General features: G+C 48.2%; 1 protein-coding gene across 4 annotated transcripts in view; it reads left to right on the forward strand.

Annotated features, from left to right (window-relative positions):
• LOC109521964 (growth factor receptor-bound protein 10-like) overlaps positions 1–23,392 on the forward strand; it is a 36,656-nt gene that overhangs the window by 673 nt on the left and 12,591 nt on the right. Inside the window, exons 2-6 of one of the 4 annotated variants that reach the window (XM_019880118.1) lie at positions 3,794–3,899; positions 8,646–8,739; positions 11,736–11,979; positions 12,542–12,665; positions 21,533–21,689. In XM_019880118.1, coding sequence (XP_019735677.1) covers positions 3,849–3,899; positions 8,646–8,739; positions 11,736–11,979; positions 12,542–12,665; positions 21,533–21,689 — 670 coding nt within the window. In that variant the 5' untranslated portion in view covers positions 3,794–3,848. Of the gene's footprint in view, positions 1–3,793; positions 3,900–8,645; positions 8,740–11,735; positions 11,980–12,541; positions 12,666–19,752; positions 20,117–20,474; positions 21,382–21,532; positions 21,690–23,392 lie in introns of those variants that run through there. The other 3 variants (XM_019880119.1, XM_019880120.1, XM_019880121.1) reach the window with 3 other exon arrangements.

The raw sequence follows: 23,392 nt of genomic DNA on the forward strand, positions 1-23,392 counted from the left end.
CTGGGCTTGTTTATTTGAACACAAAGCAATTTTTTTTCTCTTGAATGAATGGCAACAGGTGACGACAAAAGTTAAATGTACCTTTTTGCCATTCTAGTGGCAGGATCTAATTGTTCTGCCTGTCACTATTGATCACTGTCTTAGATAAATTCACAACCATACGTCATTTGCAGTTTAAAAAAAAATAAAGCAAAACATTTTTAACCGTGACTTTTTTTTAAGCTCACTCGGAACTCAATTCAATAACTCACGTCAAAAGACTTGAGGGATGCTCTGAACACAACAGTGTCTTTTTGCAAGAATGCAACATCGGCTAATCTCTGCACAATACTCACATAACCGCCTTCCTGTTGCATTATGGTATGTTTAAGATCAGGTGACATTAAGGCTTAACACAAGGCTCTTAAAGGTTGTCCACTTTAACTAGTGAGCTGTGCAGGTGCAGACGGATGTCGTAACTTGTGCAGTTGCAACTAGGAGACCAATGGCAATGTTGCAGTGATTCGTAGTTTACAGGTGGGTCTTTCTCTGTATTAAGTGGCACAAAATACGAAGATATGACTCAAATTGGGGATAAAATGTAACAAACATTTTTTTTTTTACCCAATGTACCAGCTCAAAAATCCTTCTGCAAGTATTGCCATCATGAAAAACATGATCATCTTAGTAGGGTATCAGGCCTATGGTGATCAAAATGAGGCACAACGGTGCAAATGTATTTATTGTACTTAAAAGTTAAATCGAACTCAACTGCACCCCTATTGTTTACCATTTGTTTTTGCGTCATCCTGCTCAGAAATGAATCAACAGGTGAAACAATAACAACCTCGCTCGGCATGGTTCATCCGTGAGCCATACGTGCGGCATTATTAAGTGCCCTCGCCTCTCATTTAATTCTCGGGATCTCCCCCCGTTCGGCCCAGTAAAGCTAAATTAGTCCTATTCTTTGCACAAGGAACCACAAATGTCAGCAAATGTCAAGCACTCTGATCTTTGGCTTCACTTTCAAAGCCTATTAGCAGTGCGGCTTGCCCTTTTGGCCAGCCGCTTGATTGGTGTCAACAGACTCATCAGCCTTTGCCGCAACATGTGAGATATACAGTGGAGCCTTAAAGGTTGAACATAATCCCTTTAGAGATGCTTTGTTGAGTTCTGGCGTGCTCAATTTTGGAAATTATTTTCCAACGAGCAACTGATGGAAAAGTGTTTGGATGTTCGTCATGTCAGTCAAGTATTTAAGCGATGTAAAAGTTGATGTAGGTGTGTAGCAGTACGTGATAGTGATACACGATAAAATGCCCACTTTAATGATGTGAAGTTTGGTAACACGGGCAAGATGGTTTTGAGGTTGTGGAGATGCGAGGAGTCCACCCAACGTGATGTGATGAGGACCAAATGTGTTCGGAGGAGAGTCCCTTCACATTACTGCTAAATGCAACGGATTTTTCGCCGTACGTTGTCTTTTTCTATCGCGATTGACTTAAGCCAGATTGTCAGCCAGGACAGAGACAAAATTACCACTTTGGTCTCTGTGTGGTGCACCGCATCCTGGTCAACGGTCATCTTTTCCGCTAGTTAGTTAATCCGCTCACTTAGCTGAAGCCTCGTGAGGTTTCGTGAGACGCCCACTTGCATATTTTATGTTTGTCTTTCTTGAAAAATGTGACCAGTTTCCAAATTGTTCGACCGTAAGGGCGAGAGAGCAAAATTAAGTCTGCAATTATCAGCTGGCTATCTGCAAATGGCATGTACACATTCCCACTGAGCGGGGAGAGGCCTAAAGATAGCAGCAGCAGAGCCCCAGTGGAAACAGTAATTGGCGGGGTGCTCCGAGAGGCTGAGAAGGAGGAGGAGATATAGTTTGAACCATCTGATATCTGTTACATAATGCTATGTACAATGGAGACCCACTGGGAGAGAGCAAGGAGCAGTGCCAAGCGAGTGAGAGGAGCGAGTGAGAGTTCAGCGCGAGTGTGTGTCTGTGTGCAGACTCGCATACGCTGAATCTGCGGATGTCTGCTTCCGCCCAAAGATTTGTCGCGTCCGTTTGACAACCTGGGCTTTCTTGAGTTCGGAGAAAATCTTGCTCGTGAAGTGGATGCCCTCGAAATGTGCCAGCTTTCCGTTCAATTGGGACGCCAGATCGGACGTGTGGGCGGGAACAGTTCCCCCCCCCAACTGCCACGAAAGAGACGTCGCAACGAAGGCCTCATAGGACCCACAGAGAAAAGTGAAAAATGTGTTCTTTCACCAGATCGGAGACACCATTTTTAACGAATGAATGTCAAAAAAATTCACTTGCAGCGGTCTAAGGTCGGCGAACCACGTCTCTTGGGAGAAAGCTGTATTCATTGTGTAATATTATGAAATATTCGGAGGATATTCTGTTTGATGATGAAAAAAAAAGAAAAAGAAACCCCACATACGACGGGATGTTGTTGGGTCCATACATTTCAAGCTTTTCCTTACAGACGCCCTCTCTCCCTTGTCCTATTTAAAGGAATTCTTGTGAAAATACCACTTTATGTTTCTGATATTGAAAGTTATTGTCGCCAAATGAAGTTTTTCTTGGAAAATTACCATTTTAATTATTGACTTTATTCCAATAAGTGCATTCTAGTGCTTTGGATTTGTGAAACTTTTGTTCAAATGTATTCAATTTTTTTTTGTATTTTCACGCCACTTGGACTTAAATGTCAATATTATGTTCAATGTAAGGTAAATGTGATGTTTAATATTCATTCATCAATTTGATAAGTTATATTTATTTCACATTTTTTTTTCCATGTGTCAAACTATTGTTATTCCGTCTAAAATGTCATTGTTTTGCTAATATTTCTGTGCGTGGAATATAGATCTACTGTATTTTCATTATTTCCTATGGGCAATATTGCCTTGGTTTTCGAACCATGTAGTTCTAGTCAGACTTTTTGGAACACAGTAATTCCCCAAACCAAACAAGATTCCGTTCCACTGCTTTTCTGGCATATTTTTGCATCTGTCTTATTTTTATGACTTTGGCCATGTGTTTTGTTTTTTTTTTTCTCCCCCCGCCTCTATTTTCTGCTCGATTTTAGGATCAGAAAATCAACAACCGCCATTGCAACAAAAACAACACAAAAATAAAATCTAGCACCGCTTAAGATGGCTAGCGTGTGCACGTGTGCGCTCGTGTGTCGATCAGCTTTCCAACCACAACCTCTCTCTTGTACTCACAACTTGCCCCCGCCCCGCTTACTCGCAACAGATAATGCGACACAGTGCAGTTAAAATAGCCCACTCTTGATTTCAAGTCCCCTCCCGCACCACCACCCCCCTTCCCCCTTTGCCTTTACATGCGGTCTGCAGGTGGTGAGTGGTCATGTGTTGCTATGGAGGAGGGTGGGTCGAGGGGTGATGGTCTGTGTGGGGTGGGGGGCTTCTTATTTAGTCGTAAGCCCCCAGGCATTGTTTAGGAACTGACTTGTGTGTGCGTCGCGCACAATGGCCGTGTTTACTTTGGATTTGGTGTGCACATGTTCATCCATGCATGCGCCTTCACTCGCACTTGTGGACTTTGTTTTCTCGTTGGGAGCGAGCGGGGTGTTGGGTTTGGTTCCCGTCGCCTTTCTTGAAGCGTATGCCAAACACACGGCACTCTGCTCAGTGTTAAGCACAAATCTCTCACTTGGGACAGACGATGCTATTTGAAGCTGCCATCGTCTCTCAATGGAACATTCCCTTTTTTTTTTTTTTTTTTCCTGCTTTCTGTGTGTTTGATTTCAATTCAGTACATGTCCTGGTTTCTGTGCAGGGTGCTGAGACCAGTGGGTGTCATTCCCTTCTTAAGGGGGTGCTGAACCAACAAAATGGCCTTAGCGGGAGGTCCTGACTACTTCCTATGTCACTCAAACTACCAGGTGAGTGTATCGAGAGTTAAATAGGAAATAATGAGGATATTAAATCTTATGGTTGGATCAGTAGCCACTTTGACGTTGGCTTGCGGTAAATTGCCGCGTCGGACAAGAGAGCAGTGCTGGGGGGTGTCGCTGAATGCAAACTCATGAGGTGACGTGGCATAACGGGATTGGCTTGTGGTGCGATGCCAAGGTGTGTTGATGGATTGGGAAAAAAAGATGTCACGTTCATTTCATACACTGCCACTAGGATAAATACTTGATGATGTGTAGAATTTCTGGGTTAGCTCGATGCATGAGCGCCGATCTGCATATGAGCTCACAGAGGTTGGAAGAGTCCTTTTCCCTTAGCAATGAGTAACTCCCAACACATCAGACCCATTTCTAATGTCCAATTCCTGCAGAATGAGCCTTTTGGTTTTTTTTTTGGACTGCAGGATTTTCTCCGCTTCAACCACCAGTAATGCAAAGAATTTCTCTAAGGAGCACGGCGAGAGTCTATAAATAGAGGGCACAACAACAATAACAAGCTTGCAGCTTTGTGATGCGACGGGCCCGAACGTTCGCGATTGTCGGTTTTGAAAGAGTTGGCTGAGGTTCTCGCTATATTTTTTTTCTCTCCCCTTTTTCATAAATGGAAGGTGACTGCTAACAGCTGAGCCTGTTTGAGGGGTCATTAAATTAGATTGGTTCGCGTTAGCTTCCAGGAAAGTTCCAGTTCTGCACCAGTAAGACTGCAGTGAATAGTCAATTGAATCCCCGTCGAGAGCAACATTCCTCCAGCCTGCATCTAGTGGGGGGGGGGGCTTTGGTAGTGCGAGGGAGAGAAGTGGGTCATAGCATTTGCTGTGTGTGTGTGTGTGTGCGCGTGTGTGTGTGTTTTATGTAAAGACAGACATGACACAGCATGGCACACATTCATTCCACCCCGCGGAATCTCTGTGGAGCTTGCGACCGCAGAGTTAGTGTGTCTTGATAAGCCTGTATTTTGAAAACATACTTACATAATACGATCAAGAACATTACTGCAGGCATGTTTTGGTAGCCTGGGCCGCATTCCAGGTGTGTCTTCCCCAAGGATAAATAAATGTCTTGTCTGTCATCGTAAGAAGTTTGGATCGAGGCAGTGTAAGCGTCAATCAACTGTTGTCTTCGTGTGCAAACGCGCCCGTAAGCGTGCACGCGAAACCGCAGCCCTCGCGCCGGAAGCTGGGCTGAGTTATGGCCCGAGCGGGGGTCCAAAAGGCGGAAACGACCAACAAACGGACGTACCCGGCAGCACAGCACATCGCCTCGCTCCAAAGTCTCTTCCAGTGCCAGCCGACGGCCAACACGTGTGATCTGTCTCGGAGCTCGGACTACAATTCCCTCTTTCTTTCCCCCCTCGGAGGTCAGGGGTTAGCGGCTGTGTGCATTGGTCGCCCGGGCAACGCGTTGCTCTCGGTCTTGTGGTTATGCTCCCAAGTAAGTACAGCAGTTGCTTTGCGAGAGAAAGTCGAACTTGTTCGATGTGCGTTGGAGTGGGTGGAGTTTTTGTCCTTTTAACACAGACGGATTGCCGTGTGACAATTGTACTTTCGCTTACAAGTTTGATTTGTTTCGTGACTGAGCTAACAACTTAGTTGACCGGAACATGAAATTCTCCCCATTGGAATGAATGGAAATGCCATTCATCCAACAGTTTTCTTTTAATTCAGAAAAATGCCATGGTATGCATGTGAAAACATCATCAGAGACTGGATCGCAATTTTCATCATTTGTGTTGAAGCCGAAAACCCCGCGCACTCTACTACTGCATTTACGCGTTGACGCATGACTTCACAGGGCGTGGCCGAGTGAGTGACGTCAGGATCTATAACACCACCAACCATCCGGTTGGCCAGTTACCTCGTGCTTTGTTCAGTGTGAGCATCTTTGGCATGCTCCATGCGAGTGGTTCCATTTTGCGTCCAGATTTGACCGTTTGTCCCATTTAAGTGAACGACTGAAAGTGCATCAGCGACACTCCCTCTTCTGTATTTATTTATTTGGTTTGGTTGACGCGTGCATGGCTGATGTTGCTCACCGCCGGTCCAAGGAATGCTCAGTGAAGTTTGCGTCAATGCTCAGACGCATCAAAAGTCAGAGGGAACATTGCCGATGATTAATCCTGCTTTTGAGATGAGTCTCCTCACTTGAAACTCCTTATATGGCACTCCTTTTACGGTGTGACTTCCATCCTGGTTGGTATCACTAAACTAATGTTGTGAGTGAAATTTTAGGCCCATTTCCAAACTGACTTTCATTCCAAAAATGCTGGAAAAAGTGGTGCACATGCAGTTGAAATCTTTCTTGGATGAACGTAACATCTTGGAGGTCTTCCAGTCAGGTTTCAAGACGATGCATAGCATAGAGTCAGCCCTGTTACGCGTTTCTAATGACATCCTCCTGGCAAATGACGCTGGAGACTACGTGTGTCTGGTTTTATTGGATTTAACTGCAGCATTTGATACAGTGGATCACAGTACTCTGCTGACTCGTTTGCAGCACTTGGTGGGCATTGGCGGTAGCGCTCTTGAGTGGTTTAGGTCCTATTTAGCTGACAGAACCTTTTGTGTCAGCCTTGGCTGCTCTAAGTCACGCACTGCTCCTCTGTCATGTGGTGTTCCACAGGGCTCAATTCTGGGGCCTCTGCCGTTCTCACTGTACCTGCTCCCATTGGGTTCCATCTTAAGGAAACATGGTATTTCCTCCCACTGCTATGCAGATGACTGTCAGATCTATGTCCCACTGAGCAAAAAAAGACGCTTTCTCATGAAGGCCACTTTTATCCAGCCTGGAAGAAATCAAAACCTGGATGGCACAAAATTTCTTGAATTTCAATGAAAAGAAGACAGAGGTGATACTGTTTGGTCCCAGTGGCCCTTGTGCACCCCATCCTGTAGACTTGGGGCCCCCTGTCTTCTTATCTAAAGTCAACAGTCTCAAACTTGGGTCTTAAACTGGACAACGATTTTCAACTTGACCGGCAAATTGGTGCCGTTGTTAAATCCACCTGCTTTCATCTTAGACAGCTGGCGAAAGTAAAACCTCTCCTTTCTCATGAGCACCTTGAGACAGTAGTTCATGCCTTCGTCACATCCCGGCTCAATTACTGCAATGCACTTTACTTTGGCGTCAGCCAATCCTCCATTTAGCGTCTCCAGCTGGTCCAGAATGCTGCTGCTCGCCTCTTGACTGGTACTCGTAAGAGGGAGCACACAACTCCTACTCTGGCATCCCTTCACTGGCTCCCTATATACTTTAGAGTTCTTTTCAAGTTGCTATTATTTGGTTAAAATCTTTCTATGACCTAGCGCCCGCCACCTTACCTCTCTGAGCTCATCCGCCCCTACACGCCTGCCCGGCGCCTCAGGTCTGCGAACTAGACATTATTAGAAGTACTAAGAACTAAACGGAGACTCAGAGGGGATCGAGCCTTTTCCGTTGCTGGTCCCTCTCTCTGGAATGACCTCCCACTGAACATTCGGCAAGCCCCCTCGCGGCCCCTATTCTTTGAAACTCGTCTCAGAACTCATTTCTATTCTTTGGCTTTTCACTCAGCATGACTCAGACTTGAGTTTAGTTTGACTGTTTTTGTGCTTTCTACTGGCTTCGTTATTAATTCATTGTTTTATTGTTGTATGTATGATATTTGATCCATCGACAGCACTTTGTATACAGCGGTGGTTGTTTTAAAGTGCTCGAGAAATACAGATGAGTTGAGAAAAGAAACCCATTTTTGGTCATTGATCTTAATTGTTTGCAGTTTATGTTCTAAGTTGTCCCATGTGCAGATTCTGCATGAGAAGGCAACACAACTTTTTATGTCTCCAAATCCTTGGCCACATTCGTGACGTGAACCAGTAGATTTGATGTCGGCGAACGTTCATACGCGGGTCCGCCTCGTCAAAATGGCTTCCGTGATGTACGTGCACACTCGCACGGTTATATATTCAGTTCATTTCAAATTCGGAGGTCCTGATCTGGCTCCGATAGAGAGAGTGTGCTAAAGGCCGCCGACATCCTGCATCCAACAGGCAGCCTCGTCAAGTTGCCTTCCTTGGAAAGCTTTTGGCTGCAGCTTCTAGGAGCTGTAAATCGTACTTTGGGCATTTATGGATGTTTTCGAATCATCCCACATGCACGCGTACGTGCGTGCGTCTGCAGCAGGACATCTGGCCACTAGCAATTCCTGGGAACAATTCCCCTGCGTTCTGCGTTTTCCACGAAAAGTAGAGATGTATTTTATTTTATTTATATATTTTTTTCTTGGGCCCTCCCCCTCCCTCCCTCACTCTGCAGCTTTCAAGGCCGGAGGCTGCGTTGAATTACCCAATGCGTGAGGAACTTGACTGTGAGCGATGGTTGAAGTGTGCTCGGAGAGTGATTGATCTGCCCGCAGTGAGTGTCATATGTGGCGGTTTGAAGCAAGCGTGTGCGTGCGTGCATGTGTTGGTGTGTGTGACAGGCAGAGCGAGAGGGAAAAGGTCAGCGGGTCACCAAGTCCCAGTGCTGCAGGGTCAAAGTATCGCCTGTGTGTCACTCAGTGTTCCTCGAGAGCAGAGCAGAGGCGTGAACCCGCCTATTGTCTGAGCGCTGTGAAAATAACCCACTGCCTTTTGCTTCACTTAAATATCTGACATCCAACACCACCGCATGGCCTTTTGTGACACGCTCAGTTCAAAAACATCTTTCTTTTTTGTTCTGCCTGTTTTGTTTATTTGGCAGGAGGGCATGGACCGCAGTTCCTCTCGCAGGCCCGAGGAGCTGATTGTTCCAGGCTTTCAGCGCTCGGCCCATCCAAACTTGCCACATCACCATGGTAACTCCTGTCCTGTCTCTTTAAGAAATTAAATTCCACAGCCAGTATGGCCAGTAATTGTCCGTCACTGTCTCCAAGCTATAGATGATGGATGACATGTTCCCCTTTCTGACAATTCCCCCATATGTATCGTTGTGGAATCTTTTTGCTGCCAACCTTTCTCGCTCACAAAGGTTCTCCCCAACTAACCCCCCCCCCCCTCCCCACCCCTTTTTTTTTGTCTATCTTCATCTTCTTCTTGGACATTGACTTCCTTCATCACTGCAAGCTCTGCTCTCCAGATGTAGAGCTTTTAGACAAATATTAAATTCTATCTCCCTTGCTCACCATTTTTTTTGATGACCTCTTGAGCACATTCGACTCTTTGCTCCCTGCGCCACGTTCTCAGAAATCCCTTCAGCCGTCGTGGAAATGCCTGGAAGCAGAGGAGACGTTGTAAATCTAACGTGGGCCGACCTCCTCTTCTTCCCTCGAGTTCGCCGATGCGTGCTCGGCATGCTTGTGCAAGTGCGTTGTAAACATGGCCCAGAGAGGAGGACCGTGACTAGGAGTGTTTGTCGGCCTGTAGGTCAGATCATCGGACGGGAGAGAGAGATGAGAGCAAGTGGGAGAGGGGCCAGGGGCACAAAGGTACTAATAGTCGAAAGGATGAACAGATTGAGATGAAAAACTCACTTTTTGTGCACTTTCCATGATGCACAAAGATGCCACAAGATGGCGGCAAAGCTCTGGCTAATGGGAAAGTAGCAATCTGTGTCCAGTGCTGTATGTTGACGTGATATATCCCGACTGAGAATCTCACATCTTTGTAGTTAAGTTTACCCTGGGTTGTTAGTGGAAGTAACGGGAGTCTTTGTTGTATGACTACCATCTCACATTTGTCCACTGTATGGTGTGGTCTTAATACTTGCCATGGCAGCGAGGGGTTTGGGAAAGTCACCATTTGGATTCTTAGGTGAGCGGCCGGACTACTTCAGACGCCACGCGCGAACCGTTCAATGTCATCTGGCACAAGTTAGCCGAGGTAGCTGAGGTCAAAGCTCATATCGGTGCTTGTCTGCCCTCCGAGTTGCCCATCAATGATTGCAGGCCGCCTCTGCCAGGGACAGAGAGCACTCGTTCACTGTATCCCGCGATCTCGCTGGAATGTCCTGGCCGCGCTCGCACAGGAGCGTTTGGAGCCAGATGCCGGCCAGACGGAGGCTGCAGTTCCGAACCGTCGACGAAAAACGGGAGAGAAAGCCTTTATGTATCTTCCCTGGCTGAAACCAAAAGTGCAGTTTGGGCCAAGCCGGCAACGGGAGGAGGGTGATGAATGCCAGCGACGCTGTCATTATCATCCTCGAGCTACGTGATAGGCCAGATTGAATTCCAAATGGCATGTGGCTCATCACGCCAAATCCGAAAGTGATGTTAAAACTGCGACAGCTGTCATCACCCATTTTTTAAATGACAGAAGGGCTTTTAAATGTCACTCAGAGATTGAAAGCCTGAGAGCAGCGCTGTCTAAACGTTTTCCTCCGAGGGCCACATACAGAAAAAAATGCGACTGCCACGTTTAAATGTTTTGATGTACATTTATCAAAGCACACCCAAATCATTCCATTGAGCCATCGCGAATTGTTTCTATATGACCATGTCTTCTGAAAACCTGCTTCCTGAACATCTTAAGTTTAAACGGCGTAAGATTTTGGGGTGTCCGGAGACCTTGCAACCCACCAAAACATGTCTGCCCTTGAACTGAACAGCTGCTAAATCCCATCTCTACATTCAGAAGCCAAAAAGTAGCACTCTGTCAAAACCATTTTTGCTTGTAAAAAAAAAAAAGAAAAAAACCTTTATTCACCACAGTGTTATGAGCAGAAATGCTGTTTTTGATTTGACATAGAAAAGCTCCACAGTATGTAAAACCCATTGGTAGCAAATGTCAATAGTCGACGCGGTGGGCCGCTGAAATAGATGGCGGGCCACAAATGGCCTCCGGGCCATAGTTTGGACACCTCTGGCTTTGAACCATCTTATACACGGTTCAGCTCAGCTTCTGTTTGCGTCAATGACATGGCTGCGAGCGTGAAGTCGCTTTGCGTAAAAGCACAGCCATGCGTCCCGAGCTTTGCATCATAGCCATCCCCTTCCCGTCCTCATCAGCCCTTCACCTCGTCGCCCATGTCCCACTCTTGAACATCACATGACCTTGTGTCCTCGACTTCGCCTCCGTGTTTGTCATGCAGAGCTCTTTGTGATCCGAGCTGAGCTGACGCCCTGCTGCTTTGAGTACAGAAGTGGCTCTTTGCTCCAACCCCCCCACCCCCAACCCCCCTCCACCTCTTCAGGCTCACTTGGACTGCAGATGTTGTCCAATTTTGATTTTACTGTATAATTACATGCACATCAGCGCTGCATATTGTACACCGTGTCCTCGGCTGCCCTGTGTGTGCGCGCACACAAGTGTGTTGGTGTTTGACTTTGTTGTGAACACTCGGTCCACTCAGGCTGGTGAGCGCTCCCAGATTGCTGCAATTTTTTTTTTTTTTTTTTTTTTCCGCCAATAGGAATGTCAGGAATTCCGTGCGGTGTTGGTTTGGGACAGCCATCGGTCAAAAGGGCCTCGGACATTGGAACATATTGGTGCCTTCATGTCGGCTTTTATACTGGCCCTCACCTCGAACCGGCATTATTCAAGAAGTTTTGACTGACAAGTGTGTTACGTTGCTTCGGTGTGCCCGAGCCTGGTTTGGTTTGATCGATTGTGGGTCACAAGGTTGTGTTGGAAGAGATTGGCCACTTGACCTTAACATACCTTCAAGAAAATGCGTTTGATCACTTCTCACAAATGTGCTGCTAGAATTGTAGATGTTGCATTTGTGTCTTCATTGTCGCATTTGTTGCGCCCCTCTGGTTTGAAATATATGTATGACCGACAGCTAGCGGACGCCTGCGGCCATTGCGACTTCCGCTGTCCCTCCTCATGGTTCCTTGTGCCCTTTTTCTCACAGACGACGACGTGGATCTGGAGCGGCTCGTCAACGAGATGAACTCCTCCATGGAGAGCGTTTACTCGACGCCTGCCGACACAGCTCTCATTCTCAACAACGGCCACGCGCCTCCCCACCACCACCACCACCTTATGCACGTTCCCTTCGTCAGACACGGCCCGGCCGTCCGACGTCACGCGCCCCCCTCCGTACCCGCCAGGGAGAGGCTGCGGCACTCTCAGCCGATGCACATCCAGGCCGTCAGGTAGACACACGACCGTCTTCTTCTTCAATCGTTCTTCGCTCGACATCAACAAGCATCGTGATTGCCGGAGGAAAAACTATCTGAAGAAAGCCACCCGAGCCAGGCAAATGAACTCCAAACTGAGTACAGTATTGGCATCTTCTTCAACTATACCATTGAAGCGGTACAGACAGTTGATGATTTACCCTTTCAGGGACAGCAGTCACTACAACGGACAGCTTATCATGTGATCAGGTTACAGGGTGCATAAAAGGGTTGAATACTTCATACTTTACTGACTTTAATCGGTGTTCCTGGATTTGGGATGCAGTCAATTTACAAACCGCAATCTGACGATGTGGGTTTATGTCTGTAATGCCTCCTCGTATGAATGTATGGCTTCAACAAATGCTTTATAGCGAGTCGTAGGTAGAAATGTACGTTTCGGAATGAGCGCTATAAATTAAGGGAATGGGAGCATTCCAAGATAACCTTGCCTTTTCTCGCTCAGCGGTTTCACCGGCGAGCTCAGACAGGGACTTGACTGTCTGTCTTGTGCATGTGTGTGTGTCTCCCCCTGCAGGTGCCTGCGGGAGGAGCAGCATCTGCGTCCCGCTTCTCTGCCTGCTATCCCCAACCCTTTCCCCGAGCTCTGCAGTCCGACCGGCTCGCCAGTTCTCAGCCCCATTGACGCCTCTCACCAACACGTAGGTGCTCCCAAGACACTTCAGAGGTTCCAAACGATGACCGTTCTTACTTATTTATCATGGCCCTAAAATCATGCCCGATAGCCAACACCATCCTGAATCTTTCCTCCATTTGTTCTTGTTGTTGTTGCGATTGCATTGGAGTCATGGGAGTGCTTGAGATCAGCTGACTGGCCTGTTTTGCTCAGGTCAGAGCAGCCTGTGTTGACTTTGCATGCTCCCAGCCTTCCCTCCAATCACAGGTTACCCCAGGTTATCTTCCGGCCATGTGTCTTTTTGCGAGTATAATATTATCATAAACACACAAAGGCACCCAGCCATAGTGACAGGCGTGTTTTGCTGTGGAAGGAGGTGAGCAATGTCTCCAGGATGCCGGAAACCGGGCGCAGGCTTTCCGTAGCAGAGGCGCGAACGCGGGCTGGGAACGTCTGCAGGTTGGCTCTCTCTGAACTTTGTTAATCCATCCGCTTGCTCCGGCAAGACAGGCGTCCATTTCCGGTTCACACGCTTTCAAGATGGCTCTTGGCGTCAGTGTGTGTGTGTGTGTGTGTGTGTGTGTGTGTGTGTGTGTGTGTGTGTGTGTGTGTGTGTGTGTCACAGCCTTGCCCTTCCTTCCCCCGGCAGAGCCTCCTGTCCCAGGAATTTTCCATCCTTTTCAGGATGCCCTCCCTGAATAATGAAAATGATTCTGAATGCCTTTTTGCTACGCACACTTTGACCGACACGCTCCCGTACTGAAGAGTTTTGTGCAGTTCGCAGGTGCGTTCGACACGCATTCATTCTACTTCCTTGACATCATCTCACAAGATGTGCAGTCAGCGAGCAAGCTTGCACTTTGCACAAAGGCCCCCGTTGTGCGACTTTTCCCCAAGCATCTTCCATTTTGTTCAGTTCGGCTCATTCAACGGCTGCCTTGTGCGCCGAAATGGGACAAAACGCATTCACATTCAGATGACATTTTTGTTTTATTGTACTTTGTGTGTGTGCGTGTGTGTGTGTGTGTTTTTTTTTTTTCCCCATTATTGAGGTTAAAGCAGTCCGCTCGCTTTTCCCAGTGCTCTCCTTCCCTGGAACCATCATGTGTTCTCATCATAGTTAATGCTTGAAATGAAGCACGTCCAGCCTTTGAATCTTGGCCTGAACTGATCAAATCAGTGTCACAGTGAGAACTCCAGACCATGGCGCTTCTGCTGGCATGCAACGTTGTATCACACGGAGGCCAGTGGGTTGCGTTGATGTCACAGACATATCAGCGCCCAAGCGAGTCGGGGCTTTCTGCCGAGGAGGTTCCCGATCGTTGGTATGCGTCGAGTATATTTTAGGGTACGGCACAGATGACAATCTGCAGTGCGTTAGTCGACAGACATAGTTGCGTTGTATTTGGAGTGGCATGTTTTTGTTGTTTTTTTCTTTTTTAATCACGGGATCTCTCTCACAGTTGCTTCCCTTCAGCTGTTCTGCCGGAATCTGAACATTCTTCACTAATCTTCAGTCTTTCTCACTGGAATACACAGCTCATATTATCAGCTTATGTTATTACGCTACAAGTTTACCCGAGTATATGCGTGACATGACAGGTTTATGGTCGGCATCGTTGCTAATAAGATAAATGGATTTGTCCTCTGGGTGTTCTGAGTAGCCCGCCATCAACAACATAACGTGACAACTTCTGCGCTCCTGGGAACAGCTCGCATGTTATTTAACCTTGCGCCTTGCTTCTGGTGGCCCTCCTCAACCTGAACCGCGTCTGCAGTTAAGGTCGCGCCGCACCCTGAGTATCGTTTTGTTGCGACTGCCTCCAGGGATTGGATCGGTCACTGTAAGGCAGAATTGATCAACTTCAGCATTGGTTTGCGGGCCGTAACGCATTCGTCCTTTTATTCGTGAGCACGGACACTGCGTTATGAGCGTTATTCGGTCGAGAATTTCGGTTGACCCCCGCAGCTATGCCTTTACCACTGGGGAAAAGTACGAGAGGAAGAGTAGAGCAGTCCGATAAAATCGCTACCAGATTGATTTTGGATGATATTTTTTTGTACCACTAATCTGCCCCTTAAAGTGTTTCCGCAAACGCCGCATTGGAGTTAAAGATCTTTTGTCCGGCAGGAAATGAGATCTTCCTCACCCGCTATTGTTGTGCGAGTGAATAGGAGCGGCGAGGTGGACTTATTTGTGTCGCAACTCGGAGCCATTCGTGGAAAAACGCCACGCAAATCGAGTGAGAGCGAGTGTTGATTTTAACTTGGAACAAATGACAAAAGAAGAAACGTCTGCCATAAGACAATTCCGGTCAGTGCTTCTCTATCTGATCCCCGGGATGTTTTAGTTGTCCCATCACATGCTCGATTAATGATAGCACAAAGTTGTGAGCACCTGCGGACTTGTGTTTTGAGTGATCGCCCAAAACGCGGGTGTGATGTCAGGATTTATTTTGACAATGTCATGGCGTCTGAACGCTGAGTCGTTCCCTCCCTGTGGTGAGGACTTCTTGCCCTGCTTTTGTCTACGGTCAGCTGATGTTGGCCTGCACGCGAGGTCTGCTGACCCGCTGCAATCAGATCAGGTGCGCCAGTGTGTTGTGTTGTGTGGTGTTGTGTGGTGTGTGCGTGCACTGATTGCGGAGAGGGCCTGTTCTACAGCGTAAGCTCATAATGACATGGATGTGTAAGCTCCATTGTTCGGGAGTTGCGTCACCGTCCATTCTAATGTGGATCAAGGTGCTGTCTCGCAAATTGGAATTCAGTCGCCGACCTGCTTATAGCGTGCGAGTTCATGTCTTAGGTGGAACTTGGTGTTTGGGAGGCAGTGATAATTTTCCAGTTTGAGCCCTGCGAGTCCCAGCGACTCGCTGATCAGAAAAGTATGAGCCCCGTTATGCATTTCGAGAGTCCCAAATTTTGAATTCTGAAATGGTCTACTTTTTCAATTGCATATGATAATAACACAAACAACAACAATATACATTGATCATAGGTTTATTTCTTTGAAACTGCAAAAATGTAAATAATTCAAGCATACAAGATTTGCTGAGAAATTGGTTCTTATTTCATCCCATGGTTCAGTCTTTATGAGTTCATATCTCCGCAATAAACCTTCGCAAGACTTGTTCGCAACACTTGTTTTAACGTTACACAACTTGGCAATCGTCTGCTTTCCACAAGGTGAAGGCCGACCTCGCCAATCTCGTCTCGCGGGAACGGAAATCTTGTCACGCGAGATCAAAACAACAATGGCGGCGATTGTCAAACTGTGATCGTTGCTGGGAAAAAAAATAATAAATTACGGTAGGTTTTTTTTTGGGCTTTTTTGACTGAAAAATTTCCTTGCACCCCAAAACCGCACATTATTTAGAACTGTGCGTCTGGCGGGAAAATTATGCGTCTAGGACGCAGGACGATGAGGTAACAAGATGGCTGGGTTGGTTGATTGACGGCTCGTCACTTCCGATTCATCGGCCGAGTCGGTCACGTTATTGTCACTCGCCGCAGGTTTTCAATAAACCGATTCCGTAGTTTGCATATGGTCCTGCTCACAATTAAAAGGTGATCATTGAGGTCTGACGTGATCAGTCAAAAGACGTGAATTTGGCGAATACAACGGTAGTCATTTGGGGAGCCTTCACAGGTTTTCTTGACTTGATCTCCGTGGCGGTCGCCAGCTGTAGAGGATGATTTTGTGTGTTTCCTTTCCTTCCTGTCTGTGATCGGCCGTGTTTTCTCCTCGTCCGGATTGACATTACATGGAATAGATTTCACTTCACAGCTTGAAGCAAGCAAGCATGCGATGACTCTCTTTGGAGAACTGCTTGCTAAATGCCACAATGTGCGCATCTCAAGGAGGATAAGATGGTATCGTCGATATGTGACAGAAGTGACTCTCGTACTTATCCATCAGTTCGTCTGACTTTTTTTTTGTTTTTGTTGCTTTTGCGCCACGTGATTTGACAGGTCGCGGGGAGGTGAGACACTCGGGCTTTGTGTTGGCCCTCAGGCGAGGTGAAACCGAGTTTGGCCCGTCTGCCGAGCTAATCGACTCACTCTGCCTTGAAACGCAACAACTCGCAGACATGAAAGGCGGCGGGCGCGGCCTCCGCCTCTGACAAGCACTTAGGGTGCGGTAGCAACGCTGGCATCCAGGAGAAATGTCACCATCCAGCACACCGCGGAAGCGAGTGGCCTTTTGACAACAAAACCGCGTCGGCGTTGCTGTGCGTTGACAAGCGAATGACGTTTCAAAACCTGAAAACTGAAAAGGGTATCGAAAAGAAGTTTACTCGGTCATTGTCATCAAAACATCCCCTAAATCGGCGGTCGCCGGCCTTTTTTTTTTGCAGACTGTTTTCACCTCCGAAGCTATATTTTTTGACAAAGTGGCATATGAGCAAATCAAAACATATGATTAAAAATACAACAGACCATTCCGTGTCATTTCCGCATGGCAGTTGCTGTAATTAGTGGCAACTCTTGCATTTGTTTCTCTTCTGTGAGCTGCTCGTGGGAGATAATGACACCCGAGTGCCTTACTTGGGGTCAGTCTGCTCCAGGATTTGGTTTTGTCGCCGTCATTGCAGAAAACCCCGCTTCACAAAGATAGGACGGTGGAAATGGAAGGAGGATATTCAGTCCCTTTTTGGGCAGATTTGAAGGTTTAATGACCTCATTTGCAAGCTTGTCGCCGCCACGTATTACGCAGTGGGGGCTTTTCCCTGGAAGTTGGAGAGGCGCTTCTTATTTGGATTTGGGATTTTCCCCTTTCTGAAGAAACGTTCCAAAGTTTATTTCTTTTTCTTGATACGTCTTTGAGACCTTGTCGGCTTACTTTTGCCCACAGCATCACCACCGGGGACAAGAGGCCGCACCAGATTTTCAAACAAAAAATGTCTTTCAGACTCTGATCAATCAAATATTTTTTTTGTTGAGTCTTTCCGTGCCGCAAATGTCCGATGGACCAGCTGTTCGGGACCGCTCCTTTGAATAACCCATCGTGCTTTGTAGCAGTTGGTGAACAATAAAATGAGCTAAAGAAAGAGTCGATGTTGGATCCGTTCCACATGCAAGGGGAGATTCCCGGTGAAAAGAGGTGCACCGACAATGCCGCGCGACTTGAGCCGCCGATGCGGACGGCGCCTTACTCGAGGACACCCCAACGGTTGCTAGCATGCAGACTAGCATCTCTCCAACAAGTTCTTTGATTTTAGCCACTATTTATTTATTGACTTGATTTGCCTTGAGCGGGACTCCAACCTCTTCCTTCCAGCTCCATAGTTCAAGTCCTTACAGATGAGCTGAAGCCACCCCTTTCGACGAGATAAAGAATAAGCTTTTTCTTCTGTGTGCCGTCATTCAATATCTCAACCAATTGGGCTCGAAACATTGGATTCTTTTGGAGCCAATGAGTGACAGTGTTGGAATTCAAGTCCTGGCACATTGGAAACAAACGTCGGGGCAGCAACAAGTGATCGGTCAGTTGACAATCTCCCCGTAATGCCATCATAGATGTGCTTTTGTAGATTTTCGATTGCCGTGCCGAGAGCAGAGAATCCATCATTGTGCTCTTATGTTATGTAAAAAGATTGCATCTGCAGATAAAGGCCCTCGCCGCCGCCTCCTCCTCCTCCCTCGGCTGCAACTGAATTGAGATTTGCTTTACAATCTGTACTTTTTGTCATCGTGGACGAGCTCTGCTTTAGAACAACCGCTTTACTTTGTGCTGTGTGCGTGCGTGTGTGTGTGCGTGTGCGCGTGTTTGCAAATAGCCTGATTGGTTTAGGGCCCCATAAACCTTTTTGGTCAAGTAGTCCTGACCCGAGTGCAGATTATTCAGTTTGACCGCTGACCCTGGACATACTGTTCTATGCGTCCTTTTGTTTTCATGCATGCAGGTGTCTGTTCGTGACCCTTCAATCCAATATGCTCCAAACCCACTTTTTGTGTGCGTGTGTGTGTGTATGTGTGTGTGTGTGTTGACAAGGAGGCCAAAAACGTTGTACACCCTCACCCTCCTCTACAGGGGCAGCGGGGGAGGGCAGTAAACGAAGAGGGAAGAACTTGGCGACTTCATTTCATCCTGTAAAGTTTTCAAGTATCTTAAAGGTCGAGGTTGTTCCACGAAAAGCAAACAAAGCGACCGACATGGCCGCTTTGTTTGCTTTATGTTCTTCCTTTCGTGCGCGTGAACACGCATGATCCTCCCACACAGGCATACATAAACATAAACATTTACAAGTACGTGGACTGCAGCTCAGATGGGCTGCAAACCTACCGCAAGCGGCTGAAGACCCCCCCCCCCCCCCAAAAAAGTCATCTTGGTTTACATTTGCTCTTGCTCGTTTGGCTCTCACTTCTCATGCACTCCGTATTAGGGGCCAGCTGCGTTGGCCCGCACGCTACACATGAGCCTGCTTATGACTCAGTATTGCATTTCTCACATTCCACTATTGCTCTCCTTTCTGTACTTGCTCTCAGCCCTCCCTCGATACCTCCTTGTCCCCCCCCCCAAACCCCCACTCGCTGCCTCGACTCAGGCTGTGCAGAATTGCTGAGCAACCGCCTCCCCCCCTCCCTCTTCTACCCCTCCCTTGACCCCCCCCCCTCAGTGATGCCAGAGCAGCACTTGATCCATATTGCTTCGAATCAACTACCTCATCGCGTCGACGCACGAGCGCGCGTTTCAGATGTTTCTCTGCCGCAAACCTCCCCAGCATAATATTTCACACACAGCTGTTGAGAGGAAAGAGGATATGAGGGAGGGGAGGGGGTGGAAATTAAAACCTGGCAGGCAGAGCGTGAGGGATGCGTGTGTACAGCGATTGGCTTTGTACTTCAGTACATTAAGCCCTGTATATATATGTGTGTGTGTGTGTGTGTGTGTGTGTGTGTGTGTGTGTGTGTGTGTGAGAGAGAGAGAGAGTCGGGGGTGTCATTTAAAGCAGCTGACAGTGCGGAAAGGGCGGCCAGGTGACGATTTGGAAGTAACCCTGGCGACAGGGGTGTTGGCTACATGACAGGTAGCAGCTCACCGTTTCCCAAAAATCCCCCACTGGTTTAGTCCAATGTGAGGTGGAGTGAGGGGAGAAATAGGCGGGGGCAGAAGGACGGGTGGATGTCGTGGTTGGCGGCGGCGGCGGTTGGCGGTTCATAGCGCTCCGCGTCACTCTCCCAGCCTCGGTGCTGTCCGTCGCGAGCCGAGCCATCGCGGGTCTCTCTCGTCCTTCCTCTGTCACTTCCTCCCCTCCTCTTTGTCCCCGCTTGCCCCCTTCGCTCTCACCTCTCTTGTGTTCTCCTTGCCAGTCAGCCCCTCCCTCCCTCTTCCTGACTTCTCCCCCCCCCCCTCCCCCGCCCCCCCCCCCCCCCCCCCTCTCTCTCTCGCTCTCTCTCTGTGTCACTGGAGAGCGTCTCAGTGTGAAAATGCCATCCTGCTCTCCAGACTGTTGCCTCTTTCAGGCTGTGGAGGTAAGAGACTTGCATTGCGTTTCATTCTTTTTCTGGATGTGTCTTTGAGTGTGTTTTTAACACAGTGAGTGTGTGTGTGTGTGCGCGTGTGTGTGTCCGCGGTTGACAAAGTGCATCGATCGAGCTCCCCCCCCCCCCACCCCACTGCTTTCCGTTTCCCTCCCCTGTCGATGTTTCACAAACTTTTCTCAAACAAAAGTCACATGTCATGAAATCACTATTTTATTTGGGGGGGGTCGGCGGTGGGAGGAGAGGAAGGAGTCTTCTGGCTTCAGAAGGGGCAGGGAGCACTGTGACGTTTTTTTTTTTTCCTCCCCCCCCTCTCCCTCGCTCGTGTTAGGAGGCTCTCTCTCAGCGTCGCCGCGGTGGTGCTTCTGGTGTTGTGTGCCATTTTCGGCGCCGGGCACATTTCCGAATCGCGGTGGCATTGTTAGGCTGGCTCGATCTCCCGAGTCGTCCGTTCGCTCCTTTTGTTTCTTGTTCCGTGTCATTTCCAACAGTTGCTCCCGCTTGCTTTGTGTGCAGTGCGGGGCAGTAGAGTTTGCGAGCGCAACGCCTGCTTTAGGCGCAGCATGTGAAGTACGTAGGTGTGCGAGCGTGCGCGCACACACGCGCGCATCATCATGCAAACATGTAACGCCTTCTCTTTGACCTAATGTGCGTCGCCGATTTGGTTTTGAAACACTTTGTGGCGTCCACGCGCTCATATTTATTGCACGCGTCCGTGTTCCGCGCCGCATGCCAGAGCGAGGGCTTTTTGTGTGAATGTGCAGATGGAGTGGTGTGAGGCAGCTGCTCTGTGGTTATCTGCGGAGCAAACGCACTCGCAGGCAAAATTACAGCGAGTTGAAATGTCGCTTTGGGCGCTTGGCTGAAATGGTTCAAAATGGCGCAACAATGGGCGGTACTTGGGCTTTGAACTATGCCCGCTCGCTGCTCCCAGTGGTGGCATTTTTAAGGACATAATCAAAATGTCCTCCAACTGCGAACATTTTCTACTTTTTCCCCTCTCGCCCTCGGTGTTGGCGCGGCAGAAAACACGTCACCGTCCGATGTGCGCAAGCAAGTTTACATGCATATCCGGGGACGTGCGTGTGAGGGAGTTTGGTTGAGCCGTGGACAAAAGGGCTGAACCCAGCGTGCAGGCGCCAGTTTCCGGGACTTTGCTGCGTTTTTTTTTTTTTTTTTTTTAAGAAACTCTCCTGTTGGAGAGGAAACTAAACGGGACTTTAAGGATGGACTTGACAGAGCATGTGGCGATGGAGGTAAATGGACGTTCGGAATCCGATCCGTCCTTCCCTTTCTGACGGTAGAATTTTCCTGCGAAGCGGCTTAGGCCGCGTGGCGCCGTCCCACCGTCGCAGGAACTTCTTCCAGCCTGCGACAAGCATGACCTTGGCCTTCGTGTGCTTTCAGATAGTGAAGGTGTGGAGCGAGGACGGGGCTGGCAAAGTGGTGGAAATCCCGGCGGACATGACGGCCAGAGACGTGTGCCAGCTCCTGGTCTACAAGAGCCACTGTGTGGACGACAACGCCTGGACGCTGGTGGAGCACCACCCCATCCTTGGCCTTGGTAAGCACCGCGCTCTGCCTTTTGTAATATTTTGTCAAGGAATTCAACTTGAATAACGTGTAGGATTTCGTAACCCCTTTCGGAATATCACCCAAAATCTGGTCCCTCGCCTGGGACCCTACCTTGCTAAAATGATGCATTGCCTTAGCATCTACTTTACAGGTGTTTGCCCATTAAGAAAAGCGCTCAACGAATGACATTTTTTCTTAGGATTTAAAAGTTGTGTGGCGTGCAGTCGTGGGCCTGGCTTGCGGCGTTTTATTTTGTGACCCAGATGAGAGAGACGCATTTTGGGTCCTGGCCCAAAACTCTTGTGCACTTCAAATCTTAATGATACATTTTGCATTTTCGTCATGTGCAGTACATGCATACGTGAAGCTTGACCTCCGCTTTTAACCCCTCATGCGCAAAAAGTGACCCACTGGAGTCGTGTGCTGCTTTCTACCAAGTGTATTGATGCATGTTTAAGACCACCTCGCTTTAGCATGTTATAATGAGGCCAAACACCTCTTCCAGGATGTTATACAAACGCAAAAAGATGTACAGGTTGCTGTTACGGTGGCTTGTGTGCGTCTGTGCGGGTGGGTGGGGATGTTCTCGTGCGGGCCCTCAGTTTGTGTGGGTGTCTTGAGCATGGCGCAAGTGTTTGTATGCCTTCCATACGTCCCAAGGAGGTGGTCGCGCAAGCGGCATTCAGAATTTTTCTGCTCCCCAAACACGCTCTTCTTCCCTCCCCCAATAATCATCAAAAAGGAAGATAACAAAAAGAACATTGACTTTCACAGCAAGCGCGTTTGAAGCTTTACTTAGCTCCTTTTTTCCGGGTCTGTCTTTGTCCACCGTGAGGCTTTCCCACTCCTGGCCTTGTATTTTTAGAGTCAAAGGCTCGCTTTGTGCATTGCTGCTTCATCTGCGTTGCTGGAAAAAAAAAAAAGCGCACTGGAGAGATGGAATGTGAGGTGAGCCGACGGAGGGAGGGCAGAAGGGAAGGGAAAAAAAGCAAGCAAAAAGAGGGAGCGACGGAGAGAAAAAAGAGGCAAGGGGGGGGGGCAGGGGGGGGGTGCATGCAGAGAGGCCTGGACTAAAGCGTCATACCAGAGTCGCGAGGAACCAATCGTGGTTCTCTGTCGGACGAGCCCCTAGCACGGCTGGCCAATCGCTTTGCACGTAACCCTCCATAGGAAATTCCCCCGCTTGCTCACACACAGACACACACACACACACACACACACACACACACAGAGAAAAAAAAATCAGCCGCATGCTAAAAATGAATGTGGCAGCAACGCATGGGTGGAAATGTTTGACCTCCGTTGTGTGTGTGTGTGTGTGTGTGTGTGTGTGTGTGTGTGTGTGTGTGTGTGTGTGTGTGTGATAATAAGACATGGGGAGAAGAATTATGGCTGAAGCCTTCTTGTGCGTGTGTCCATAGAACATCCTGTCACTATCCATTTCTTAGATCATGTACCCTCCACATTTACACACACACACACACACACACACACACACACACACACACACACACACACACACACACACACACACACACACACACGTGCGCGCGTGCACTCCAGTGATCACGTTAGGCCTGCGTGAGCTCTTAATGTACGCTTGTCTTCTGTCTTGGTGCACTTTGCTTCTGGCTCCCCTGCTCCCGGCAATCAGCCTAAATAGATGACATCATCTTCCTGCAATGCCCACAC

Source organism: Hippocampus comes, unplaced genomic scaffold (assembly GCF_001891065.2).
Source record: "Hippocampus comes isolate QL1 unplaced genomic scaffold, H_comes_QL1_v1.1 scaffold612, whole genome shotgun sequence".
NCBI lineage: Eukaryota > Metazoa > Chordata > Actinopteri > Syngnathiformes > Syngnathidae > Hippocampus > Hippocampus comes.